Source organism: Somniosus microcephalus, chromosome 4 (genome assembly GCF_052327205.1).
Source record: "Somniosus microcephalus isolate GS21.2 chromosome 4, FLI_Smic_1.0, whole genome shotgun sequence".
Lineage (NCBI taxonomy): Eukaryota > Metazoa > Chordata > Chondrichthyes > Squaliformes > Somniosidae > Somniosus > Somniosus microcephalus.
The window spans coordinates 296,547,198-296,573,177 of record NC_140990.1 but is presented as its reverse complement, the minus strand read 5'-3'; the positions used below and the strand labels follow the sequence as shown (position 1 = coordinate 296,573,177).

Below are 25,980 nucleotides of genomic sequence, written 5' to 3'. Positions count from 1 at the left end.
CATCCCCAGCATTGAAGATTTGACCACGCTCGATCAGCTCCGATGGACAGGTCACATTGTCCGCATGCCCAATACGAGACTCCCAAAACAAACGCTCTACTCGGAGCTCCGGCACGGCAAGAGAGCCCCAGGTGGGCAGAGGAAACGCTTCAAGGACACCCTCAAAGCCTCCTTGAAAAAGTGTAACATCCCCACCGACACCTGGGGATCCCTGGCCCAAGACCGCACAAAGTGGAGGAGAAGCATCCGGGAAGGCGCCGAACACCTCGAGTCTCTTCGCCGGGAGCAAGCGGAAGCCAAGCGCAGGCAGCACAAGGAGCGCACGTCAACCCAAGCACCCCACCCAACCGCCCTTCAACCACCATCTGCCCCACCTGTGACAGAGACTGTAGGTCCCGCATTGGACTCATCAGTCACCTGCAACCTCATTTTTAATGTGGAAGCAAGTCATCCTCGGTTCCGAGGGACTGCCTAAGAAGAAGAATGACTAGATAATCTGTTTTAGTGATGTTGATTGAGGGATAAATAATAGCCAGGACACCGGGGATAGCTCCCCTGCTCTTCTTTGAAATAGTGCCATGGAATCATTTACACCCACCTTAGAGCGCAGACGTGACCTTGGTTTAACGTCTCATCTGAAAGACGGCACCTCCGACAGTGCAGCACTCCCTCAGCACTGCACTGGAGTGCCAGCCTAGATTTTTGTGCTCAAGTCTCTGGAGTGCGACTTGAACCCACAACCTTCTGACTCAGAGGCGGGAGTGCTATCAACTGAGCCATGGTTGACACTAAGGAGGAACAAGTGCTGGTGGCAGAGGAGGAGCAAGAACCTACTAGCCATCAATGATCCCCTGCACTGTAAGATGTGCAGCAGTGCAGTGAAATTAGGCATTTGTGTTATGTTCATTTTGGTAGTCAGTGGTAAAGGAGATGAAATTACTGACCATGATGTATCAGTCATCTGTTTGATACATATCTAGTTAGTCCTATGATGCCTATGCTAACCCAGAAGGAGATGAAGCCAGAAAGGTTGAGAATGCTGGTGACCTTGACTCCCATTGGCAGTGCCATCCCTGTGGTACAGGTTGTCTGGCAGCAGATTACACAGCTCTGATGTTGTGGAGCCTGTGGAGGCAGTTCACCTCAGCCATTGACAAATAGACTTATTTTGCTTAAAGATGTGGTTGGTGCAGCCAGTTTGACCCTGGGAATTGCTGATCTCTCAGCTTGCTTTCTTTGATCTTATATCGATGAAATACTGGAACTGAATTTGCACAAGCCATGATCCCAGCAGTTACAGCGGGACTGTGCCCACCAGTATCCCCCAACGCTGACCCCACCCGAGTATGTTGGGTCAAGGGGGGAGAGCACCTAATTTGCATGGCACCAGAGAGCATCTGCACTACTGCAGGTATATCTCAGGCATCCGTCTGACCCATGCTGCTAGGAAATCCAGCCAATGCAGCTGGTTAGAGTGGAGGGGCCTCTGTGCCTTCCTCCTTGGAAACAAAATTAGTAAGTATGCCCCCATATTTTGGGCATAAAATGGGTGCATAGCATACTAATTTAGCAGTGGTATAGCATGTACCCAATCTGTGCAGGCATTGGCCTCACTGCTAATTTTGTGGGGCCTTTTAAAACAGGCTTTAGGCCCTAATTATGAAAATTAGGGGCCTAACACGTGTTGAAGGACCCCTTTTCAAAAGTCATTGGCAATGAAGGCCTGCCTCACTCAGGATTCTTCAGGGACCCGTGGCCACCAAGGAAAGGTAAGTGATAAACAATTTATTTTTAAAAACCATCCTGAGGGGCAGGAGTGCTCTTCCGACACCATAGGAGTTGCGGCGCCCCCCCCCCCCAACCCCCTCACCCCACCCTATAGCCTGCTCCAATCCCCCTTCCCGGGAATTTCCTGAGGGGTGCAGCCAGCATGGCGGACAGCCCAACATTGATGCCTTCGCTTGGGCGAGCTTCCTGTGGAGGCACCACCAATGCCGCTAGATCAATCTGGGTATGTTGATGAGGCCCGAGGACCAATTTCCATCGATCCTCGGGCCTCTCGGTTAGGGCACGCACTAGTGCTGAGATTGGTCCAAAAATGATCCCAGACGAATTTCTAGGCCTTTAAATGTATTTTGAATCTGCCAGCATTTTTAAATGAATCACTCGCACAGTTTGCCCAAGTTGCGCGCCCAGATTATCCATTCCACTCGCCTTTGTGTTTCTAAAATTTACCCTAAAAGATTTTACAGGCTCTTGAGTAGAAATCAGAAGAAAACACACACCATACACCCTCTTCTTTGAGGAACAGATATGCATCAATAACTAACTTACAAAAACTGAGCCTTTGTAAATTAGGTATGTAATTTTTCAGCCAGTTTTGAATAATTTGAAAGATATCCTCAAAAGAGAGAATTTCAGGAAAGATCCTTAAAGGAAGGAAAACCGAGGTAAAACAAACTGCAAATGCTGGAAATCTGAATGTGATAAAAATGCTAACTTCCGGGAAGTTATGTCATCACTTCCTGTGAACTATGAACTGTGAACTATGAACTGTGTACATACCTCACTTCCTGTCATATGTCACTTCCTGTTGGACTGGTATAAATACTGGTCTGTTCAGTATTGTAAGAGGCTTCTACCAGAGGCATGGTAAAGACCTCTCTTGTATATAGTGTGTTTATAAGTTACTTAAAGCTTACTTTAAAGTTACTTGATGGTAAGTCTCCTTTTTATTACATCAATTTAAGTAACTTAGTATTTACACTGACAAATACTAGACCTTCAGACAAACTCGGAAGTTAAGGATCCAGGGAACCACCCATCATGGAGAAAATCCTTAGACCTATTCGTCTGGACTTGGACCCGAATACACCAGCAGCTGGCAGGGTATGGAAGCATTGGTATCGTACTTTTGAGAATTTTCTGGATGAATGTAAAGTGGATGCTCCTGCTAAATTGAAGATACTTGTCAATTATGTGACCCCAAAAGTGTTCGAATATGTTGATGACTGGGATAATTACGAAGAGGTGATTCGGGCACTTAAGAAACTGTATGCGAAGACCCCAAATGAGGTCTATGCTAGACATCTACTGGCCACAGCCCGACAAGGGCCAGGGGAATCAATTGACGAATTCCTGCAAGAACTTCGCAGGCTCAGCGTAGATTGTAACTTTCAGGCAGCCTCAGCTGAGCTGTACCGCCAAGAAATGATTCGTGATGCTTTCATCTGCGGGATTGCCTCTCCATTTATACGCCAGCGTCTACTAGAAAGTAAAACACTTGAGCTACAAAAAGCTTTTGACCTAGCTTGTTCACTGGATTTGGCAAAGAGAAATGCAGACCTCTATCAGCTGCCCAGATCTCGATCTGCTGCTGTAGCTGCAACCAGACAATTCAAGCAGTCTCAGGTGAACCCTATCATGGGGGAATCTAATTCTGATAATTCTGATGAAGAAGAGGAGGACGACCCCACTTTAGCAGCCTCTTGGCAATCTAGGAAGGAATGCTTCTTTTGTGGAGATGCTTTTCACCCTAGGAAAACCTGCCCTGCTCGCAATGCAATCTGCAGTTATTGCGGGAAAAAAGGACACTTTGCTAAAGTTTGCCTATCAAGGGCCTCTACGAGGGCCAATCCAGCTAAGACCTACCGAACTGCCCCAATTAGGGCCTATCAAGATGCTCCAGCTAGGACCTATCAAGCTTCCTCTCGAGCTCTCTCCCGAAGAAGCACACCGAGAGTTTTAGCCACTCTCTGTGCAACGACACCAATTACAGCTGCTTGCCCACAGAACCTGTCTCAGGCAGCCACAAAAATTTCAATTAAAGGGCATACCTTAGATGCCTTAATTGACTCAGGAAGTACTGATAGTTTCATTAAGGAACAGATTGTTGCGAAATTGAAACTACATGTCTTCCCATCGGACCAGGCAATTGCGATGGCCCAGTCATCACTTAATACCAGAATCTCCGGCTTTTGTGTTGTTGATATGACACTTCATGGTCGTATGTATCCCTCCACCCGACTTTCGGTGCTCAAAGACTTATGTAGTGATCTCCTCTTAGGGCTGGACTTCCAAAAACAGCATAAGAAACTCACCATTGAGTTTGGTGGATCCAAACCCGGACTTACTATTTCTAATATACCATCTAAATTACCTTTTTGTGCATTATCAGCAGCTTCACTTGATGAACCCTCATTATTTGCCAGTATTCCGCCTCAATGCCAACCGATAATAACGAAATCGCGGCGCTTTAATCAGGAAGACCAATCTTTTATTGCGGCTGAAATCTCTCGACTTCTAGCAGAGGATATCATTGAACCATGTTCGTCGCCCTGGCGGGCTCAAGTCGTCATTGTCAAGAACCCTCTAAAACCTCACAAACAGCGACTATGCATCGATTATTCGCAAACCATCAATCAATATACCGACTTGGACGCCTACCCATTGCCACGCATTGATGATATGGTTAATAAACTGGCCGAATACAAAGTGTTCTCAACTTACGATTTAAAAAGTGCCTATCATCAGTTACCCTTGAAGGTCTCAGATAAGCAGTACACAGCCTTTGAGGCTAATGGACGGCTGTACCAATTTCGTCGCCTCCCATTCGGGGTTACTAATGGAGTGGCTGCCTTTCAACGGGCAATGGATGGCCTGGTTAAGCAGGAAAACCTAAGGGACACTTTTCCCTATCTTGATAACATTACCATTGCAGGTCACGATCAACAGGAACACGACTCCAACCTCCAAAAATTTCAGGATGCCCTCCATCGCCGTAATTTGACCCTGAATGAATCCAAATCTGTTGAGTCGCAACCGACCATCAACATCCTTGGCTACTGCGTAGGCAATGGTATCATTAAGCCAGACCCAGAAAGACTTCGCCCGCTCCAAGAGCTCCCGTCACCTAAGAATCCGGCTTCTTTACGTCGGGCTCTCGGTCTGTTTGCATACTACGCTAAATGGATTCCTCATTTTTCGGACAAAATCCAACCCTTGCTGCATGCTAGATCATTTCCACTGGGAACAGCGGCTGTTGCAGCCTTTAACCTTCTCAAAAAACAGTTGGAGAAAGCGGCTCTTCACTCCATCGATGAGAATCTCCCTTTCGTGGTTGAATGTGATGCCTCGGAGGTGGCGATCTCGGCTACTCTGAATCAGGAAGGTCGTCCTGTAGCATTTATGTCCAGGACCTTACAAGGTGCCGAGCTACATTATCCTCCGGTTGAGAAAGAAGCCACAGCCATCATAGAGGCAGTACGGAAGTGGAACCATTTTCTAGCTCGCCAGCACTTTACATTGATCACGGACCAACGATCAGTCGCCTTCATGCTCGATAATCGAAAACGAACCAAAATTAAGAATAATAAAATACAACTTTGGAGGATGGAACTGGCCTCTTTTGGTTATACCATTCTCTATCGGCCTGGCAAGGAGAATGTGGCCCCGGACACCCTCACACGGGCATTCTGCTCCACTATGTCATCCTCCACTCTCATGGATGTCCACAATGGTTTGTGTCATCCTGGCGTTACGCGCATGCTACATTTCGTACGATCACGGAATCTCCCTTTTTCCACTGGAGATGTAAAGAAAATATGCTCAGAATGCCGGCTTTGTGCGGAATTAAAACCTCAGTTCTTCCGCCCCTCAGATGGTATACTCATACATGCAACCCAACCGATGCAACGACTTAGCATCGATTTTAAGGGCCCAGTGCCCTCTTCAACTCGGAACACATATTTGCTCACCATGATCGACGAATATTCACGTTTTCCGTTTGCCTTCCCCTGCTCCAATATGCTGGCGTCCACAGTAATCTGCTGCCTTGAGCAGGTATTTTCTCTCTGTGGCATGCCGGCTTATATTCACTCAGATCGGGGTCCATCCTTTATGTCAAGGGAACTCAAGGACTACCTCTCAGAACGGGGAATTGCTACAAGCAAAACAACACCATACCATCCCATCGGAAATGGGCAGGTAGAGAGGTATAACGGTATCATCTGGAATTCCGTACGTCTCGCTTTAAGATCTCGGGGCCTACCAGACCAGCAATGGGAAACAGTGCTTCCGGATGCATTGCACTCTATACGGTCCCTGCTTTCTACAGCCACAAATACTACACCTCATGAGCGGTTCTTTGGATTCCAGCGTCGCTCATCTCATGGGACATCACTCCCGTCATGGCTAACTACTCCTGGACCTGTATTACTCCGAAGATACGTTCGGACATCTAAAAATGACCCTCTCGTAGACGAGGTCGAACTAACCGATGCCAACCCCACCTATGCAAACATACGATATTCCGACGGCCGAGAATCTACCGTATCATTACGGGATCTGGCTCCCTGCCCACCAGGACCTAGTGGGACATCGGGTGATGGCATTTCTCCAGGAAACTCTTGGGACCTATCGGGTACCCCTCTCCAGGATCCTGATCGGACACCAACTAGCTTGGTGCCGGTAGAACCCCGTGCTCAAGGTTGCGACCCTCCCAGTACCGCGCATGAAAGTACTGATCTGCCACAGACCAGCTCTGCACCTCCCTCTGAACAGAGGCAGTCCGACTTTGAACCTATTGGGGCTCGTACTCGAAGCCATGATCTCCCCGACCCTTCACAGGGCAATCCAGGCCACACAGACTCTGACCAATGGCCAACCGCATGTAAGCGGACCAGCGACCCTCTACGACGGGAATCCAAACGGGTGCGACTCTTCCTTGTTCGGCGGCTGCGGACCAAAAGGTAGACCACAGCCTTCTAATCCTGCAGGAGGGAAGAATGTGATAAAAATGCTAACTTCCGGGAAGTTATGTCATCACTTCCTGTGAACTATGAACTGTGAACTATGAACTGTGTACATACCTCACTTCCTGTCATATGTCACTTCCTGTTGGACTGGTATAAATACTGGTCTGTTCAGTATTGTAAGAGGCTTCTACCAGAGGCATGGTAAAGACCTCTCTTGTATATAGTGTGTTTATAAGTTACTTAAAGCTTACTTTAAAGTTACTTGATGGTAAGTCTCCTTTTTATTACATCACTGAATGTTAACTTAAATTTCCGCTTTACAGATGTTGGCTGGCCTACGGTTTTTTTTCCATCCGGAAAGGATCTGAAATGAAAAGTGGGCACTGTTTTAAAAATTCTTTATGCATTGAAAATATTAATAAATAAGCAAAATAAAAGGCTAACTTGGATATATAATCTGAGCAACAAACAAAATACTGATCTTTGTAAAAATTTGTTTTAAGGTACTGTGGCATACATGTTAAACTTCCTTTGAATGATAATAAAATGGCCAAAAGGTTGCATTTTACCCAGAATGCAAACTACTCTGGGGTTTGGCAGATGAATTTACACTGGAGGAAATCCAAGAAATGTGATCACTGCTCAGAACTGCAGAAGGCACCACATATCATTGCTTGGCTCCAAATGACAGCATTTGCTGACCACAGGGAGTCACACCGCAAGTATCAAAGTAAATACCCCATGCCGTCCTTTAATGTGTTTGTGATACCTTTCTCAGCAGGGCTGCTGAGTTTTAGGAAGGTGGGTGGGGAGAGGAATTAGAGATGTTCTTTTCCCAAAGAGAGCAAAGCCTTTGCTTAGCCAAGCATTATAGAATAGATCAAATTTAAGATCAAGCTGGAGTTATAAGCTTTCCTAACGGCTCATCAATGTACTCATAGTCACGTCTGTTAAAGAGAGAGCCTAACCATGACTATATTTCATTTCATAATCAAACAGTTAAATGCCATCACGAACTACAAATTACGTGAACTTCCTGTGTGTAAGAGCTGAAATAACATCCATAGATGCAATGGTTAACTCAGAGTAGTTTTAAATCACCTCACAATTTGGACGTATATCTTTAACTCCCTTATATAACAACAGTAACTACACTTCAAATGTATTTCATTGGCTGTAAAGCACTTTGGGACGTCCTGAGGACATTAAAGGCGCTATATAAATCAATGTCTTTATTTCTTTTTCATGGCTCAGTTACTTCTCTAAGCCAATACTTCCAGTAGTATTCACAATTTATAGAAAAATATTCAGAAAATCAGCAGGAAAATAAAACTATATGATTTTTAAATATTGTTCGCAAAACCTTCCTATCATAGATACTTCATAAAGTGCTTATTTCAACATTAAAATCCAATTCATGTTAATTTTATGCTCATGCTTTCCCCTCAATGAATTCATCAAAAGGTCCCAGGTCAAGTTAAAGCCTAGCTTGAAGCAGCAATGGATTATAAAATGGAGGACTTGTTAAAAAACAGTTCTTAACCCAGTGAGGACTGTAATACAATGTGTGAACCAAAACTAAAACAAGATTACCATGCTTTATACCACTTTCAAAAGACAATAGCCCTGAAATTATATATGGGATACTAATGTATGAATGCTTAAAACATTCATTTGAATTTCCTCGCTCTGTTATTTTAGCAGAGCCATTAACCCATTTAAAATGAATGTGTTAAGGTTTCTGCTGAACCTTTATATTCTAGTACCTAATGGTATAATTTGAGGGACCATAAATTGGGAAATTCCAACATTCATAATAGGCCCGGATTTTGCGGCCAGTGCCAAAGGAATGGTGTTTGCCATTCATTAAGCTAACAGCTGCCCACAGACTTTTTGTGGGCTTTTGAGTGGCAATTTATGGTTACGAGAGATCCTTTTCAGCATGGGATCTGTGGCGTATGTGAGCAGGGAAAGCAACAGCGTGTCTCTTTAGCCAATCAGATTGAAGAATCCTCACTGAGCCATGCTGAGTCTAAACCAGGAAGTATAAAATAAAGAGAGGGAAAGAAAGATGGGATTGAGAGAGAGATAAATGAGACAGAAAGAAAAGCAAAAAAAAAATTAATTAAAAAAAATCTTCAACAATAATTCTGAAGGAATGAGACTCCACACTTGTAAAATTAAATTTTCAGAATCAGAGAGGTTGTTTGGCAGTAATTAAGACTTACCACGCCATTAAAATTTACTTACACTTGAATGCACCAACCCTAACTCTTTCTGGCATGTTTAGTGGGTAAGTATCACAATTTCACACCTTTCATGTATTTTAGTGCCGAATTTATCGGCGAGGCACCAGTGTAGCAAAGCTTGAGGAGGAGCAGGGCATATCGGACTGCAACTTTCGGATTTAACTGCGCATGTGCGGACACCAGAAGTTGCTGTCCGATTTACTCCATAATAAGTGAGTGCTGATAGCCTCACCATTATTTCTACCGCAAAATCGGAGCCATTATCTCGTTGATTCTGTCTAAAAGAAAAGATATTCATAATTTGATAAACAAAAACTTGTATTTTTCATTCAAATGATAAAATTCTGATCGAGTAAGCCCCTTTTCTGTGAAAAGCAAGCCAATGCTTTCAACAGCCAAATTATTTTTCTAAGACCTTTTGAAAATCTTAAAATTATTAATTACTGAACATTTAGTAATTGTGTACATACATGTTCAGTACGAATTTTTAAACGGTTTCATTATTAATGTGTAAATTGTGTATGTACAATTATTAAATATATTCAGGAATTAATACACACGGCATAATGCAATAAAGTTATTAAATTACATCCAGATTGTCATGAATTATATGTTTATTAAAAGTAATAAATTCAATAACTTTCATTAGATATTTAAAATACTATGAGATACCAATATCAATATAAAAATGGTTTTAACACATCAAAACCACATTTGTGTTTTCTAATCATAAAGTTCACAAAAATGATTAAAGTGAACTGGCTGTTCACATTGTCCTTTCATCTCTTGGAACTTGGATTGAATTCAGGCTGAATTGATACCATGAAATACTTTTTGGTCTGCTGGCTCTATGTGTCCTACATGAAACACGTTTGGGTAGTCTCAGCTCTATTTCTAATCAGCATAGAATAGTCTGGTTCACTCAGACAGGTCATAAGGACAGCTGGTGAGGGAAATTGATAATGCAGAGGTTGGTCTTTTGAAGTTAAGGTGAAGATATATGCCTGGGGCAGAGTTGAGGAAGTTTTACTTTACACTTAGCCAGTGATATATCAGGTCAAGGAGTCCTTGGTGAGAAAAGTTAAAAGGCACTGAGGATCAATATCTTTCAACTTGCTGTGTATGAATACAGAGGAAAAACAGAAAACTATAAGGTAAGTTTAGCAATGCTGGTGAGGCCTTGCATACAGTCACAGAATGTCAGATTTGCAGGCGATTTCTGTGATTTTTTTCAATCTTCACTGGCTAAGTGTAAGGCCTTGCAGACAGTCAGACAGTTACCATATAACTCGGCAAGATTATTGGAATATGCCATCTATTGACATTGGGGGGGAGAAATTGGGTGCGTAGCGCCACCTGTTAGCGCCTAAAGAGGCAGTCAGTGGCTGTAGCGCCACTGGCTACGCCTCCCGCGATATTCAGCAGGGGCGCTAATGGTGGCATTAGCCTTTTGCGCTGCGCCGCCACCGATGACGTCATCGGTGTGCGCAGCGCCCCATTCGCGCCCCGATCGCGATATTTGGTAGCGAACGCCGCTGGAGCGCCATTCGCTACCCGCGCCCGGTTCACGGGGCCTTGCTGCGCCGGCAGAGGCGCAGGTTAAGGTGGAGGTGCGGGGCGGCCACTTTTTCGGCGGCCGCCTGCCAGCACCTCCGTCCCCGGCCTCCTGGTCCCCCCCCCGCGGCATTGCTGGCTGTTTCCCGGGAGCCCGGCATTTCTCCTTGGTGCCGGGCTCTTTTGCCGGCACTCGTGATCGGGGCACGCGCTGCTGCAGGCCCCTCCCCCTTAACAGTGGGAGGAAGGCCTGCAGTACCGCAGCGTGCCGTTCCCCAGCATGTGGCGCTGCGGCATGTAGCGCTGCAAAATTCACTTTCAGCACCCTAAGAGGGACGCGGAGCGCCTCAAGCCGCGCCCCGTCTCCCTCTAGGGGCACTTCAACTGAATTTGCGGCGATCGCGGCGCAAATTCCAGCGCCCAGGCGAACTTTGCGCCGCTTGGGTGCCTCAGGCCAATTTCTAGGCCTGTAGCTTCATTATGGTTTCAATAGCATGAAAATAAAATTTATTGTTGTTTTTAGGGGATCCAAATGAGACTATATTTAAAGTATATTTAAAATGCTACCACACATTTTATAACAAAACTATTATTTCTTTATGACTTTATGGTTTTAGAAAATATTTTCATGACACACTCTAAAATTGGGCCTTGGTTCTCAAAATATTTTTTGTCTGCTTTTCCCAAATTTTCACTCATCATCCCATTTTTGACATGTTTTGTCTGATTGGGGGAGTGGAAACAAGGTATGTTCTTCTGCTACCTTTGTTTGATTTATACCCCAAGGAATTTGCAGTAAAGTGAATATAATATAATATTGTGGCAAAGCCACCAAGAGACTCTTGCAGTAATGTATATAATTGCCTTTAACAGGGGCTTGTTATCTTTAAGTGTTTGCTCTGTATAAACAGCGCGGGTTCGGTAAAATGGCGATCCAGCGCGATGACGTCATCACGCAGGTCACGTGACGTTCCCAACAGCGGGAAACGTGATGACGTCATGCCATCAGAGGAGAGAGGCATTCCCCCTCAGTCCTCATGGAACCAGTTGGTGTACAGACCTGTATAGAGTTTCTCCTGCGTTTTTGTTTGTAACTTTTACAAGTGCATTAAACCACGTTTGGTTAACTGTTAGTTTCAGTCTCAGTACTTTTGTTAGGAGTTCAAGCACTCCTACATTGGTGACCCCAAATCCTCGCGGACGTTCTTTGCGGCGGAAACGGAACGCAGGGCCATGATGGAAGCCAACGCAGTGGCTTTGAAGCTCCCCTTATTTTGGGAACAACAGGCGGCCTCCTGGTTCGTACAAGCGGAGGCGCAGTTTGAGCTCCGCAATGTCGTGCAGGATCAGACCCATTATCTTTACATGGTCTCTGCACTCGACAGCTCGACGGCGTCGAGGATCATCAGCCTACTGGAGAACCCCCCAGCCACCGACAAGTATGTCGCCATTAAGGCATGGCTAATGCAGGTATTCGGCATTATGAAGGCAGAGCGCGCATGCCGCCTACTCACGCTGCCCGGGTTAGGAGACTCCAAACCTTCGGAGTTGATGAGCCAGATGCTCACACTCCTGGGGTCTGAACCGCAATGTTTCCTGTTCCGCGAACTGTTCCTCAGTCAACTGCCCGAACAGGTGCAGGCGGCCCTCACCAGATCAGACGCTGGGGATTGCATAGCGCTCGCCGAAGAGGCGGATAAAATATACGCGGTCCAACAACCACACTGCGCCGTTGCGAGACGCCCCGCCCCAAAGGGCCCTGTCTCGACGCCTCCAACAACCGGTTTCTGTTATTACCACGCTCGGTTTGACATGAAGGCCAGAAGCTGCCATCCGCCTTGCAGTTTCGTGCCCAAAACACCGAACAAGCAACTGCGCATCAAGAACACCGACTCTGGGGCGTGCCCCGCAGCCACGATGGCGATCAGCGATTCCGGGAAACTACATTATTTAACCGACTCCATCTCGGGCCATCGCTTTTTGTGTGACACGGGCGCAGTGCAGCATCCTTCCCGTGTCAGTCCTCGACCTTCGGTCCGGCAGGTGTGGTTCTCCCCTCCAAGCTGCCAACGGGGGTGCAATTCGTACTTGCGGGACACGGCGGGTCCAGGTCTGCTTCAGTGGCCTACGCTTTATATGGGACTTCGTCACCGCCAAAATTTCACAGGCACTCCTAGGCGCTGACTTTTTATGCGCCAACGGCCTGTTGGTTGATTTAAAAAATTGTCGGCTCATTCACGCTGCCACGTTCAACTGTATTCCCTGTGTGTGCGGCACGGTCACACCGCACTCGGTCTCCTGCGCTCGGCCATCCCCCGACGTTTTCTCCCGCCTCCTCGGGGACTATCCAGAGCTGACTAAGCCCACCTTCTCGGCTTCGACCACCAAACATAGGGTGGAGAACCATATAACGATGACCGGCTCTCCCGTCTATGCCAGGGCACGGCGGCTAGAGCCCAGCAAGCTCGCGGCTGCTAAGGCAGAGTTCGCTGCCATGGAAAAGTTGGGGATTATTCGCCGGTTGAATAGTCCCTGGTCCTCACCTCTCCACATCGTCCCTAAGCCCGGGGGTGGATGGCGGCCCTGCAGCGACTACCACCGCCTCAATGATGTCACGACCCCCGACCGGTACCCCATACCGCACATACAGGATTTCTCTGCACATTTGGCGGGGAATTCGATCTTCTCCAAAGTCGACCTCGTCCATGGGTACCATCAGGTACTGGTGCATCCCCAGGACATCCAAAAGACAGCGGTCATCACCCCTTTTGGCCTGTTTGAGTTCCTCCGCATGCCTTTCGGACTTAAAAATGCGGCGCAGGCATTCCAACGCCTAATGGATTCGGTGCTGCACGATCTCAAATTTTTGTTCGTCTATCTGGATGACATACTGATCGCCAGCGCCACAAAGAAGGACCATCTCAAGCATCTGCGCATTCTTTTTCATCGCCTTCAGCAGCACGGCCTCATTGTCAACCCGGCCAAATGCCAGTTCGGCCTGCAGCAAATCGACTTCTTAGGCCACCGCATCACTTCAGAGGGGGCAATGCTGCTTCGGGCTAAGGTGGAGGTGATCGTCGCATTCCCGCGGCCGCGGTCCATGAAGGCACTCCAGGAGTTCCTGGGTATGATAAATTTTTACCATCGTTTTGTTCCCAGGGCTGCACAGCTCATGCGGCCGCTCTACGAGGCCCTCAAAGGGAAGCTGGGAAAGGAGCCCGTAGTTTGGACGCCGGAAATGGACCGCGCTTTCGTGGGCACTAAGACCGCCCTCGCGAATGCGACAATGTTGGCACACCCCCTGCCAGGAGCCACCATCGCTCTCACGACTGACGCATCGCACTACGCCATAGGGGCCGTCCAAGAGCAATGGGTCGACGGCATGTGGCAACCACTGGCATTTTTTAGCCGCCAGCTGCAACGGCATGAACGCCAGTACAGTACCTTTGACAGGGAGCTGTTGGCATTGTTTTTGGCCATTCGCCATTTTCATTTTCTGCTCGAAGGGCGCCACTTCACTGCGTTTGTCGACCACAAACCGCTGACATTCACGATGGCCAAGACTGCCGAACCGTGGTCGGCTCGACAGCAGCGACAGCTTACATTTATTTCTGAATTTACCACCGACATCCGGCATGTGGCCGGCAAGGACAACGTGGTAGCGGATTGCCTTTCCCGTGCCACCGTCCAAGCCGTGCAGTTGGGGATCGATTATGCGAGAATGGCGGCCGACCAAGCTGCCGACCCGGACACTCAAGCCTTTCATTCTGACTCTGCCAGCCTTCAACCGAAGGATGTGCCGTTCCATTCGGCGGGCACCACTTTACTCTGTGACGTCTCCTTGGGAGACCCCCGTCCGATTGTTCCGTCCACCTGGCGTCGGAAAATTTTCGACGCCATACACGGACTTTCGCATCCTGGTGTGAGGGCATCGCAGAAGTTGCTAGCATCCAAATTCGTCTGGAGAGGGATGCGCAAGGACATCCGCGACTGGGCGAACACGTGTGGTTTGTCAACGAGCCAAAGTACAACGACACGTCAGGGCCCCCTTGGCCACCTTCGAGGTACTGGAACGTCGGTTCGACCACGTCCACGTCGACCTTGTGGGGCCACTCCCGCCATCGCGGGGTTTCACACACCTTCTGACGATGGTAGATCGCACCATGAGATGGCCAGTGGTGGTTCCCCTGACGTCTACCACCCCTGCGGATGTCGCTCGAGCCTTTATCTCGTCATGGGTAGCACGCTTTGGGGTTCCGATGGATATTTCATCCGACCGCAGTCCACAATTCTCATCTGAGCTTTGGAACGCGGTGGCCTCAGCCTTAGGCACCAAACTCCATCGCACCACGGCCTACCACCCGCAGGCGAATGGGCTGTGTGAGCGTTTTCATCATTCATTGAAGGCGTCGCTCAGGGCCAGCCTCCTGGACGTGGCATGGGTCGATAAACTGCCTTGGGTTATGCTGGGGTTGCGCACGGTGCCAAAGGAGGACCTGCAGGCTTCGGCCGCGGAAATGGTTTATGGCCAGCCGCTCCGGGTACCATGCGAATTCCTGCCGTCCCCTACACAGCCATGGTCCACAGTCGCTCAGCGGGAAGCCCACCGGGAAGCATCCCAGTGCTTCCGGCCAGTTCCGACGTCGCAACACGGTATTCCTGCCTCCCACATTCCAGTGGAGTTGATGAAGGCCAAATTTGTGTTCGTTCGTCAAGACGCCCATCGCAGCCCGCTCCAGCCTCCGTATACGGGTCCTTTCCGGGTTTTACAGACAGGGGCTAAGACTTTTTTGGTCGACCTCGGGGGCAGGCCGGACCACATCTTCGTCGATCGCCTCAAGCCCGCGCACTTGGACCTTGAACAGCCAGTCGAGCCCGCTCAGCCACCGCGTAGGGGTCGACCGCCGGCTGCTGCCGCACCTGACCAGGCCGCTATCCCCTCCAGCTCACCAGCTGCTCAGCGTTTTCCTCTCCGGGAATTTAGGAGTCGTTCAAACAGGCTTCTCCGACCCCCTCTGCGATTGACTTTCCTTATTAAAGACAATTCTGGGGGGGCGTATGTGGCAAAGCCACCAAGAGACTCCTGCAGTAATATATATAATTGCCTTTAACAGGGGCTTGTTATCTTTAAGTGTTTGCTCTGTATAAACAGCACGGGTTCGGTAAAATGGTGATCCAGCGTGATGACATCATCACGCAGGTCACGTGACGTTCCCAACGGCGGGAAACGTGATGACATCATGACATCAGTGGGGAGAGGCGTTCCCCCTCTGTCCTCGTGGAACCAGTTGGTGTACAGACCTGTATAGAGTTTCTCCTGCGTTTTTGTTTGTAACTTTTACTAGTGCATTAAACCACGTTTGGTTAACTGCTAGTTTCAGTCTCAGTACTTTCGTTAGGAGTTCAAGCACTCCTACAATATAATATAATATCACAGGATCATATGAAGTCTGTGTCAAATTCTGAAACACAGACTGTATTAACAATACTCGAATCCTAATGAAGTACCCACATTGTTGCTTTTTTGCAATTAATGCTTAAAGCAATGTGTAATGGTTATGTCTATGAATCATCTGATTTTTTTTATGTACATACTTAAACATTTCCTCTTGTTCTACAGTACCTTGAATATATTAACAGAGCTAAATAAAGCTGATTGTGTTGAAGGAATCAACTTTACAGGGTACTAAATCACAAAACCAAATATAATTTGAATTTGAATACACCATTAGAAGTGGCCAAACTCCCTACTTTCACAAACACACACAATTCAGGGAAGGGAAAACACTTAATTGTAACAGTTCACCTGATGAGCTTGCCATTATCTCTAAGGTAAGATTTCTGCTCTGGTTCAACACTCGTCTGTTTTCATAGGCTATTTTAGCATTTGCATTCAAATATAAAACAGCTTTTGTCCCTGTAAAATTGATTTCACATCAAGTAAGCTAGTTTATTTAGATTTATTGATACAACAGTACATTGTTGAGTAAAATAAAATATTTAATTTGAGTATGCATGTAAAAAATATGAACATCAAAATACATTCATAGTGACCTGCTTTTCTTTACCTCCAGCACTGAATGAATGCTTAATAATTAATTGGAGTCCCAGTGGTTCCAAAGTAGCCAATTGTGAATGTTTTTCATTTGGTAAATTACAAGATTACTATATTTCAGGGACAGATATTTCCAGATATTTTTAGAACCTGGTTTATATTCTCTTTGTGCTCTGCTCATTTTTTGCAGTTTAATATTATTTTGAAGAACTTAATTTCCAGGGTGCTTTGTTTGCTCCATTTAGCAGCACACATCTTATTTTTTGGTGGCATTTGACCAATAATGCAAATTATTCAAAAACAGCCAACTACGTAATTTATCTCCAATTTGTGTGTGCACGACATTACAGTAGATCTGCAGGGAGAGAACTACAAGTGCTTGATAGTACAGATCATGCTTTGCTATAAAGTGTAACACAATACAAATCAATTTTATGGCAAAAATATATACAATATTTCTAAATCAAGCTCAGCGGGTATTAATTGGATACACACAGCTTATTTCTGGCACAGCTTGTTTCACAAAATTTACCCAAGTCTGTCATATGAGAATTTAGACCCAAATTGCCAAATTGCAGCCAGCTTGGAAAGCCCTGAAGGCTTAATAAGTGGCCTCTTACGCATCCCCGATTTCCTTCACACCACCAGTGGCGGCCGTGCCTTCAGCTGCCTAGGCCCGAAGCTCTGGAATTCCCTTGATAAACCCCTCGCCTCCTTTTAAGTCGCTCCTTAAAACCCACCTCTTTGACCAAGCTTTTGGTCACCTGTCCTATTATCTCTTTATGTGGCTTGGTGTCAAATTTGACGTCTGTTAACACTCCTGTGAAGTGCCTATGGTACGATTTACTTTGTTAAAGGCGCTATATAAATGCGAAATCTTGTTTTGTTGTTTCTGTGTCTTATTCCATATTTTGAATTCATCAGTGACAAATACACACAAACACAGGCGCACGAAAACGTGCACCTGCACTCACATTCTATAATAAAATCTTGAAAACTGTATAATAGGTTACAGGGTTTAGTGTCAAATTTAACTAAATTCACTTTCTCAATTTATTTTTAACAATCAGTAATTCATGAGGGAAGGATTGGTAATGGTTTACATTTGTGTGTCTCAGGTGGAGGATTATCAGCATTCCACCTTCAAATATATTGATTTTCCAGCTATCTGACTAAAAAGCACTTTCTTATTGATTTTCTCAGTTCGAAGTCATGCTTGTGAGCTGGATCTGTACGGCAAACCTGGAGGATGCTCTAACATCTGCCTACTTAGCAGCAGCCACAAAGCAAGGACCTGCCGTTGCAGGACTGGCTACAGCTTAGGCAATGATGGGAAGTCTTGCAAAAGTAAGTCGTGACACCATATTTCTATATAGATCCATTGTATTCTGTTGAGGTCTTTTTGATGCTAGATGTAATGCAATAAAGCAGCACACTCCCATTGTGGCACATACAAATTTTGGGGCACAAAATGAATGTATTAGTAATTAACACTGTATTTAGTCATATTGCAACAGTATCTGCCCCTTCATTTTTCTGCAGCGTTTTACAAGTTAACCAAATTCGCCTTTGTTAAAAAAAATTCTTAAACTGCAGCTACTCGCGCTGAGTAGACAGAGGTAGGAGCTGAATTCTGAATTGATCCATTGTGGACAAATTTTAATAAATCTGAACTGCAATGTTTCCAGTTTAAGTTCAGACTTATATCTGTATTGTAGCCCCTGTAAAATAAAGTAAAACCTACTTCTCCCTTTATTCTCTTGGTGGCTTTTCTGCCTATTTCACTGTACACATAGGACTGAGAATTAATGAGGAATCAAGAAAAATTAACTTAAGCTGCATAGATCCAAGGTTAGCTTCACTTTCAATGAACATATTAATCTTTTCAGGTGTCCAGCTCTTGCAACTGCCATCCTTTCTCATTGTCTGGGCCACGTATTTCTCAACAGCCACCATCAATTCTCACCATCAATCTGTGACCACCCAATATGATCAAGCCATAGAGTCATAATCATAGAGTCATAACGGCACAGAAGGAGGCCATTTGGCCCATCGAGTCCGTGCCGGCTCTCTGTAGAGCAATCCAGTCAGTCCCATTCCCCCGCTCTATTCCCGTAGCCCTGCAAGTTTATTTCCCTCAAGTGCCGATCCAGTCTCCTCTTGAAAACATTGAGTGTCTCCGCTTCCACTACTTCCGTCGGCAGCGAGTTCCAGGTCCTCACCACTCGCTGCATAAAAAAGTTTTTCCTCGCATCCCCCCTGTATCTCTTGCCCAAAACCTTAAATCTGTGTCCCCTAGTCCTTGTACCATCAACTAGTGGGAACAGCCTTTCCCTGTCTAGCCTTTCCAAACCCGTCGTAATCTTGTACACCTGACGAAGAGTCACAGACCTGAAACATTAACTCTGTTTCTCTCTCCAAGGATGCTGCCTGGCCTGCTGAGTGTTTCCAGCATTTTCTCTTTTTATTTCACCCCTCAACCTCCTTTGCTCTAATGAAAACAAATCCAGCTTCTCCAACCTGTCCTTGTAGCTAAGATCCCCCATCCCCGGAACTGTTTTTTTAAATAAAATAGAAACAGAAAATGCTGGAAATACTCAACGGGTCAGGCAGCATCTGTGGAGAGAGAAACAGTTAACATTTCAGGTCGATGACCCTTCATCAGAACTGGAAAAGTTAGAGATGTAACAGGTTTTTAAGTAAGTACAGGGGCAGGGAAAGGGGGGAGCAGAGGAAAGAACAAAAGGGAAAGTCTGTGATAGAATGGAAGGCAGCAGGAGAGATTAAGAGGGAAAAGGGATGATGGTGGAAGGCAAAAGGAGATGGTAATGTGACAAGTTAAGAAACAAAAGATGAGTCTAAATGAGGTGTAAATGGGAATGACAGAACCATCAACAGCTGCCATGTGGGGAAAAACATAGGAGCAGAGGTTATGGTCTGAAATTGTTGAACTCGATGTTGAGTCCAGAAGGCTGTAAAGTGCCGAATCGAAAGATGAGGTGCTGTTCTTCGAGCTTACGTTGAGCTTCATTGGAACAGTGCAAGAGGCTGAGGACGGAGAGGTCTGAGTGGGAGTGGAGCGGAGAATTAAAGTGACAGGCGACCGGAAGCTCAGGGTCACCCTTACGGACTGAATGGAAGTGTTCCGCAAAGTGGTCAGCCAATCTGCATTGGTCTTTCACCAGTGTAGAGGAGACCGCAACTTGAGCAGCGAATACAGTGTACTAAATTGTGAGAAGTACAAGTAAATCGCTGTTTTGCCTGGAAAGAGAGTTTGGGGCCCTGGACAGTAGGAAGGGAGGAGGTAAAAGGGAAGGTGTTGCAACTCGTGCTTGCACAGGAAGGTGCCGTGTCTTTTTTTTTGCTTGTTTCCTTTGTTTCTCTTTGCTTTTCCCTGCGCGGACACAAAGTAACAGTGGTAAGACCACAAATTCTGTCATTGAAGGAATAGAGCCTCCCTTCCTCCAAATAGGCCCCAGAACATACCTTTACAGACCTATGCTGAGATGGAAGCTGCCAAAACCTGGGAACATTTTCATCTTCAGGACTCTTTGGCCCTTTAAATAATGCAGCAGAGGTCATCTGGTGCTGCAGTGGTGTTCCCAGTGCAGCAACGCCTAACTTCCCTCTGCTACAGCAGTGTGCTCCCTCCTGGTATCGGGGAGCCCACACAGTTTGCCTAATTAACCCAGATCCAGGAAAATGGGTTGGAGTTATGGCAGAGATGGAGGGGTGTGCAAAAGTCCTGCCCCACTGTTAGACTGCTGGAAAGAGGGGAATCCAGTCCCTGTATCAATTGGTAGCACTCCCACCTCTGAATCAGAAAGCTATTGGTTCAAGTCCCATTTGAAACCTTGAACACATCATCTAGGCTGACAGTTCATTGCAGTGAAGAGGGAGTGCTGCATCATCGGAGTTACCATCTTTCGAATGAGACATTAAACCAAGACCCCACCTTCCTCTGCAGATGGATGTCGAAGATTCCATCGCCCTATTTGAAGAAGAGCAGGGATATTTCTGAGATTCCATTGTAGGTGTTGTAGGCCCTTGCTATGTGTAAATTGGCTGCCGATTTTGCCTATATAACAACAGTTCAAAAGTAATTCATTGGTTGTAAAATGTTTTGTGTTATCTTGAGGGTATAAAAAGTGCTTTATAGATGCTAGTTTATTAGATCTTTCAAGCCATCCCTAAGTGATGCACATCAAATCAATTACTTTTTGAAATGCAGTGACCATTATGTGGGTGCACAGAGAGGCCCATAAACAGCAAATGAGATGAATGACCAGTTAATCTGTTATAAATGGCATTGTCTCCCTTCCTTTTTCACTTCTGATGAAGTGTCTCTACCTGAGATGTCTTTTAACTTTACAGATGCTGACAGACCCATGTGTATTTCCAGCATTTTCTATTTTTATTTCAGATCTCCAGAATTGGCAGTTTTTTCTTTTGTTTTTATCTCCTTCCTGGCACTTAAAAGGTAGCTTCAGGAACACTGACAATCTTAAATCAGGACTTGCATACAGACTGGGGGTTCCGTATTTCACTCAAGGGATCTAACTTTAATCAGACGAGGGAGTCTTGCTCCGTAGCCAGGTTGGGCCCTGAATGCAGATTTACTCTACAACTTTAGTTTGATGCAAAGTGAAACTGCTTCACACTACCACTTCTAGCAGTTTAATATTCCTCTGAAGTTAATATTGATAATCACGCATTAGGAATGGAATGATATTTACATTATTGTAGTACATTATTCATTCAGATTAAGTACTGACATGAATATTGAATAGTTAATAAATTACTGATGAGAAATAATTCTATTAACAGTTTACAACAAGATCCGTAATAGTGTGATCAATACTAAACTGTTCATTTCCTATTATAATATTTTACTACATCTTACTAAGGGGATGTCAATATTATTGACCATTCGGTAAACTCAAATGCAGGACAAGTCTCAGTTCTCCAACACATGACCTAGCTGCCTGCCACTCATCAAGTTGGACATTTTATTAACTTGCCTACATTCATGCTTTATTCACCATAAAAAACAGAGGAAATTAGTCCCAGAAAGAAAAAAGAAACCGTTGATACTGCCAAGTGGTTCAGCAGTGTAATAGGAACAGGCCACATGGGATCAGATACAACAGGAAAGCAGATAAACAATGAATGGCTGGCAATCATAGAATTATAGAATGGTTACAGCACAGAAGAAGGCCATTTGGCCCGTTGAGCCGTGCCGAATCTCAGCTAGTCCCACTCTCCTGCCCTTTCCCCGTAGCCCTGCAATTGTTTTTCCTTCAGATACTTATCCAATTCCTTTTTGGAAGATAAGATTGAGTCTGCCTCCACCACCATTTCAGGCAGTGCATTCCAGATCTTAACCACTCGCTGCGTAAAAAAGTTTTTCCTTACGTCGCCTTTGGCTCTTTGCCAATCACCTTAAATCTGTGTCCTCTGGTTCTCGACCCTTCTGCCAATGGTAGCAGATTCCCTCTATCTACTCTGTCCAGACCCCTCATGATTTTGAACACCTCAATCAAATCTCCTCTCAATCTTCTCTGCTCCAAGGAGAACAACCCCAGCTTCTTCAGTCTATAAACGTAACTGAAGACCCTCATTCCTGGAATCATTCTCATAAATCTTTTCTGCATCTTCTCTAAGGCCTTCACATCCTTCCTAAAGTGCGATGCCCAGAATTGGACACAGTAATCCAGTTGGGGCCGAACCAGTGTTTTATACATGTTCATCATCATTTCCACACTTTTGTACTCTATACCTCTATTTATGAAGCCCAGGATCTCGTAAGCCTTTTTAACCGCTTTCTTAACCTGCCCTGCCACCTTCAACGATTTGTGCACATATACCCTAAGGTCTATCTGTTCATGCATCCCCTTTAGATTGTACCATTTAGTTTATATGTCCTCTCCTCATTCTTTCTACCAAAATGTATCACTTCACACTTTTCTGCGTTAAATTTCATCTGCCACGTGTCCGCCCATTTCACCAGCCTGTCTATGCCTTCCTGAAGTCTATCACTCTCCTCCTCACTGTTCACTATACTTCCAAGTTTTGTGTCATCTACAAATTGTGAAATTGTGCCCTGTACACCCATGTCCAAGTCAATGGCCCAGAAATTCGGGTCGGGGGCTTCCCGCGGGTGTAAGCCCCCGACCTGCACTTACCTTGCGCGCCGGCAGTTGAGCTGTAGGGCCCCGTGGAATTCCACTCCGGGGCCTGGCCCAGCTGCCGGCGCGCTGTGCTTTCATGTCCCAGGGGCGTAGTTAGTGCAATGCATCCCTTGGGATCACATGAGCCATGGGCAGCCAATCGGAGGAGGGAAAAGCCCATTCATAAGATTGACAGGAAGACCTGTCAAAACTTATAAATACTACAGGCCCCAAAATAGCAGTAAACCTTCAAATATTTTTTTTTTTAAATCACACTTTTTAAATAAACTATAAATTACATTAAATAACTATTTTAAACAATAATTTAAATTTTTGAAAAAAATAATTTTATATTCTAACGGGGCTAAAAATAAACTTGCTTTAAAGTATTTAAAAATAATAAACCTGTGGAAAAAATGTTTTAATTTTAATTAATTGACCACTTACCTTGCAAAAAGCAGGCCTTACGCCTGCTTCTTAAATGTGTAAATACTGCAGGCTTACCCTCCCGGGAAAACCTGTAAAAAAAAAAAACCTAAGTTCAAAGCGCACGCGCAGTCTCCCCGCGTGCGCATTCAACCTCTGAACCCCTTCGTTCAGAGGATCGGAAGTGCCGGTTTCCCACGCACGCGCAGTGTATGCAGGAAACCGGCACTTCCATTCGGCCTACGGGTGAGTACCCCGTGCATACTCACCCGTGGAGACCCGAATTTTTGGGCCATTAATATATATCAAGAAAAGCAGTGGTCCTAGAACCGACCCCTGGGGAACACCACTGTATACCTTCCTCCAGTCTGAAAAACAACCATTCACCACTACGCTCTGTTTCCTGTCACTTAGTCAACTTTGAATCCATGCTGCCACTGTCCCTTTTATTCCATAGGCTTCAACTTTGCTGGCGAGCCTATTATGTGGCACTTTGTCGAACGCCTTTTGGAAATCCATGTACACTATGCCAACCGCATTACCTTCATCAACCCTCTCTGTTACCTCATCAAAAAACTCAATCAAGTTGGTTAAGCACAATTTGCCTTTAACAAATCCATGCTAGCTTTCCTTAATTAATCCACACCTACCCAAGTGACTGTTAATTTTGTCCCTGATTGTCGTTTCTAAAAGCTTCCCTACCACCGAGGTTAAATTAACTGACCTGTAGTTGCTGGGTTTATCTTTACACCCTTTTTTGAACAATGGTGTAACATTTGCAATTCTCCAGTCCTCTGGCACCACCCCCATATCTATGGAGAATTGGAATACTCTGGTCAGTACCTCCGTGATTTCAGCTCTCAATTCCCTCAGCATCCTAGGTTGCATCCCATCCGCTCCTGGTGATTTATCTACTTTAAGTACAGCTAGCCTTTTTAATACCTCTTTACCAATTTTTATACTATCAAGTGTCTCCACTACCTCCTCCTTCACTATGTCTATGGCAGCATCCTCTTCCTTGGTGAAGACTGATGCAAAGTACTCATTTAGTACCTCAGCCGTACCCTCTGCCTCCATGCGTAGGTCTCCTTTTTGGTCCCTAATTGTTCCTATCCCTCCTCTTACGACCCTTTTACTTTAAAGGGATTATGCACACAGATATTACTTGGAAATTGGGGAATTGCTTTGTTTTCTAGTTTAACAAAGCTGTAAAGCCCCAGGCTGCTTGGTGAGTGTCATTTTCCAGTGCTGGTCATAGAAATCTTTTCAATTCTCCAATAGCCTCTTTGTACAGTCACTACAGAAACATTTATCACCTACATCTTTGTCTAGCCTTTCCAAATCATCCACCCTTATCTGCCCATCCTTTCCAGCACGAGTAACTTGACTCAGTTAAGCTCCAGATTGCAGGAATAAAATATTAATTGCTTGTTTTGTTTTTGCTTTGAGCTGAATGGCAGGGATGTCAGTTCAGTAATTGCAGCACTTTTTACACTTTTGGTGCAAAAAAAGGACTCCAGGTTCCATTCCTTTAATCTGCCCCTCAAGGACAATTGGAAGCTTTGGATCACTGGGTTTGCCAGTCTCATTAGTGTGGGCTGTAACACTACAGGTCAGAATCTTTTGTCACACCACTGCTTCTTGTTATCAGGCTATGGACATCCCCTTCTCTTTCCATCGAATTGTGTGTGTAATTTCTCCATCTCTGCCATGAACTGCAAGGCTGGAACAGGACATCTTTGCCTGTAAACTCCATATCAGATATAATTCTTGAAGAATTTAATCAGTGGTGTAGCTAGCTGTCTATAAGCGGCCAACAGTCGCAACACATCACAAATACCCAAATCCTTTTCTCATCACTCACCTTCAGTGGCCAGCTCTCTGTACTCATCGGAAAAATTCCACACTAATGTTTTAAAAAAATTGTTTTGTTTATATTATCCTTCCAGATGACACTTAAATCTGTTAAAAAATACTATCCACTGAACCAATAGTGGTTTAATATAGAAAAATGTCCTTTTACTACTCTGGTCCATCAATGTAGCTTCATTTATTGAGAAACCTTAGTGAATGGCCAATGGCCATAGTGCTAAGGTAAATGGCAGAGGCAAGTTGTGGATAGCTGCTCTCAACATCAGGGCAGCATTTGACTTGAGTATTACACTAAGGAGCTCTAGCAAAACTGAGGACAATAGGAGTTGAAGAGAAAACCTTCCAGTGGTTGGAGTCACCTGACACAAAGGAAAATGTTCTTAGATGTCGGATGCCAACTCATGCAGCTCCAGGACATTGCTACAGTAGTTCCTCAGGGAAGCATCCTTGGTCCAGCCATCATTAGCTGCTCCAACAATGATCTTCCCTCTATCATAAGGTCAGGAATGGGGCTGTACATTGACCATTCCACAGTGTTCAGCACCATTAACAACTCTTCAACAACAACAACAACTTGTATTTATATAGTGCCTTTAACATAGTAAAATGTCCCAAGGCGCTTCACAGGAGTATTAAATAAAAAAACATTTGACACCGAGCCACATGAGGAGAATTAGGGCCGGTGACCAAAAGCTTGGTCAAAGAGGTAGGCTTTAAGGAGCAACTTAAAGGAGGAAAGAGAGGTAGCGAGGCAGAGAGGTTTAGGGAGGAAATTCCAGAGCTTAGGGCCTAGGCAACAGAAGGCATGGCCACCAATGGTTGAGCGATTATAATCAGGGATGTTCAAGAGGGCAGAATTAGGGAAGCGCAGATATCTCGGGGGGTTGTGGGGCTGAAGG

At 45.4% G+C, this 25,980-nt stretch overlaps 1 protein-coding gene across 1 annotated transcript in view; it reads left to right on the top strand.

The window, feature by feature from the left end:
- Positions 1–25,980, top strand: part of LOC147120556 (low-density lipoprotein receptor-related protein 1-like) — a 2,135,446-nt gene that overhangs the window by 1,043,773 nt on the left and 1,065,693 nt on the right. Inside the window, exon 10 of the mRNA XM_085986655.1 lies at positions 17,817–17,960. Within this exon, the coding sequence (XP_085842781.1) occupies positions 17,817–17,960 (144 nt within the window). The remainder of the gene's footprint in view (positions 1–17,816; positions 17,961–25,980) is intronic.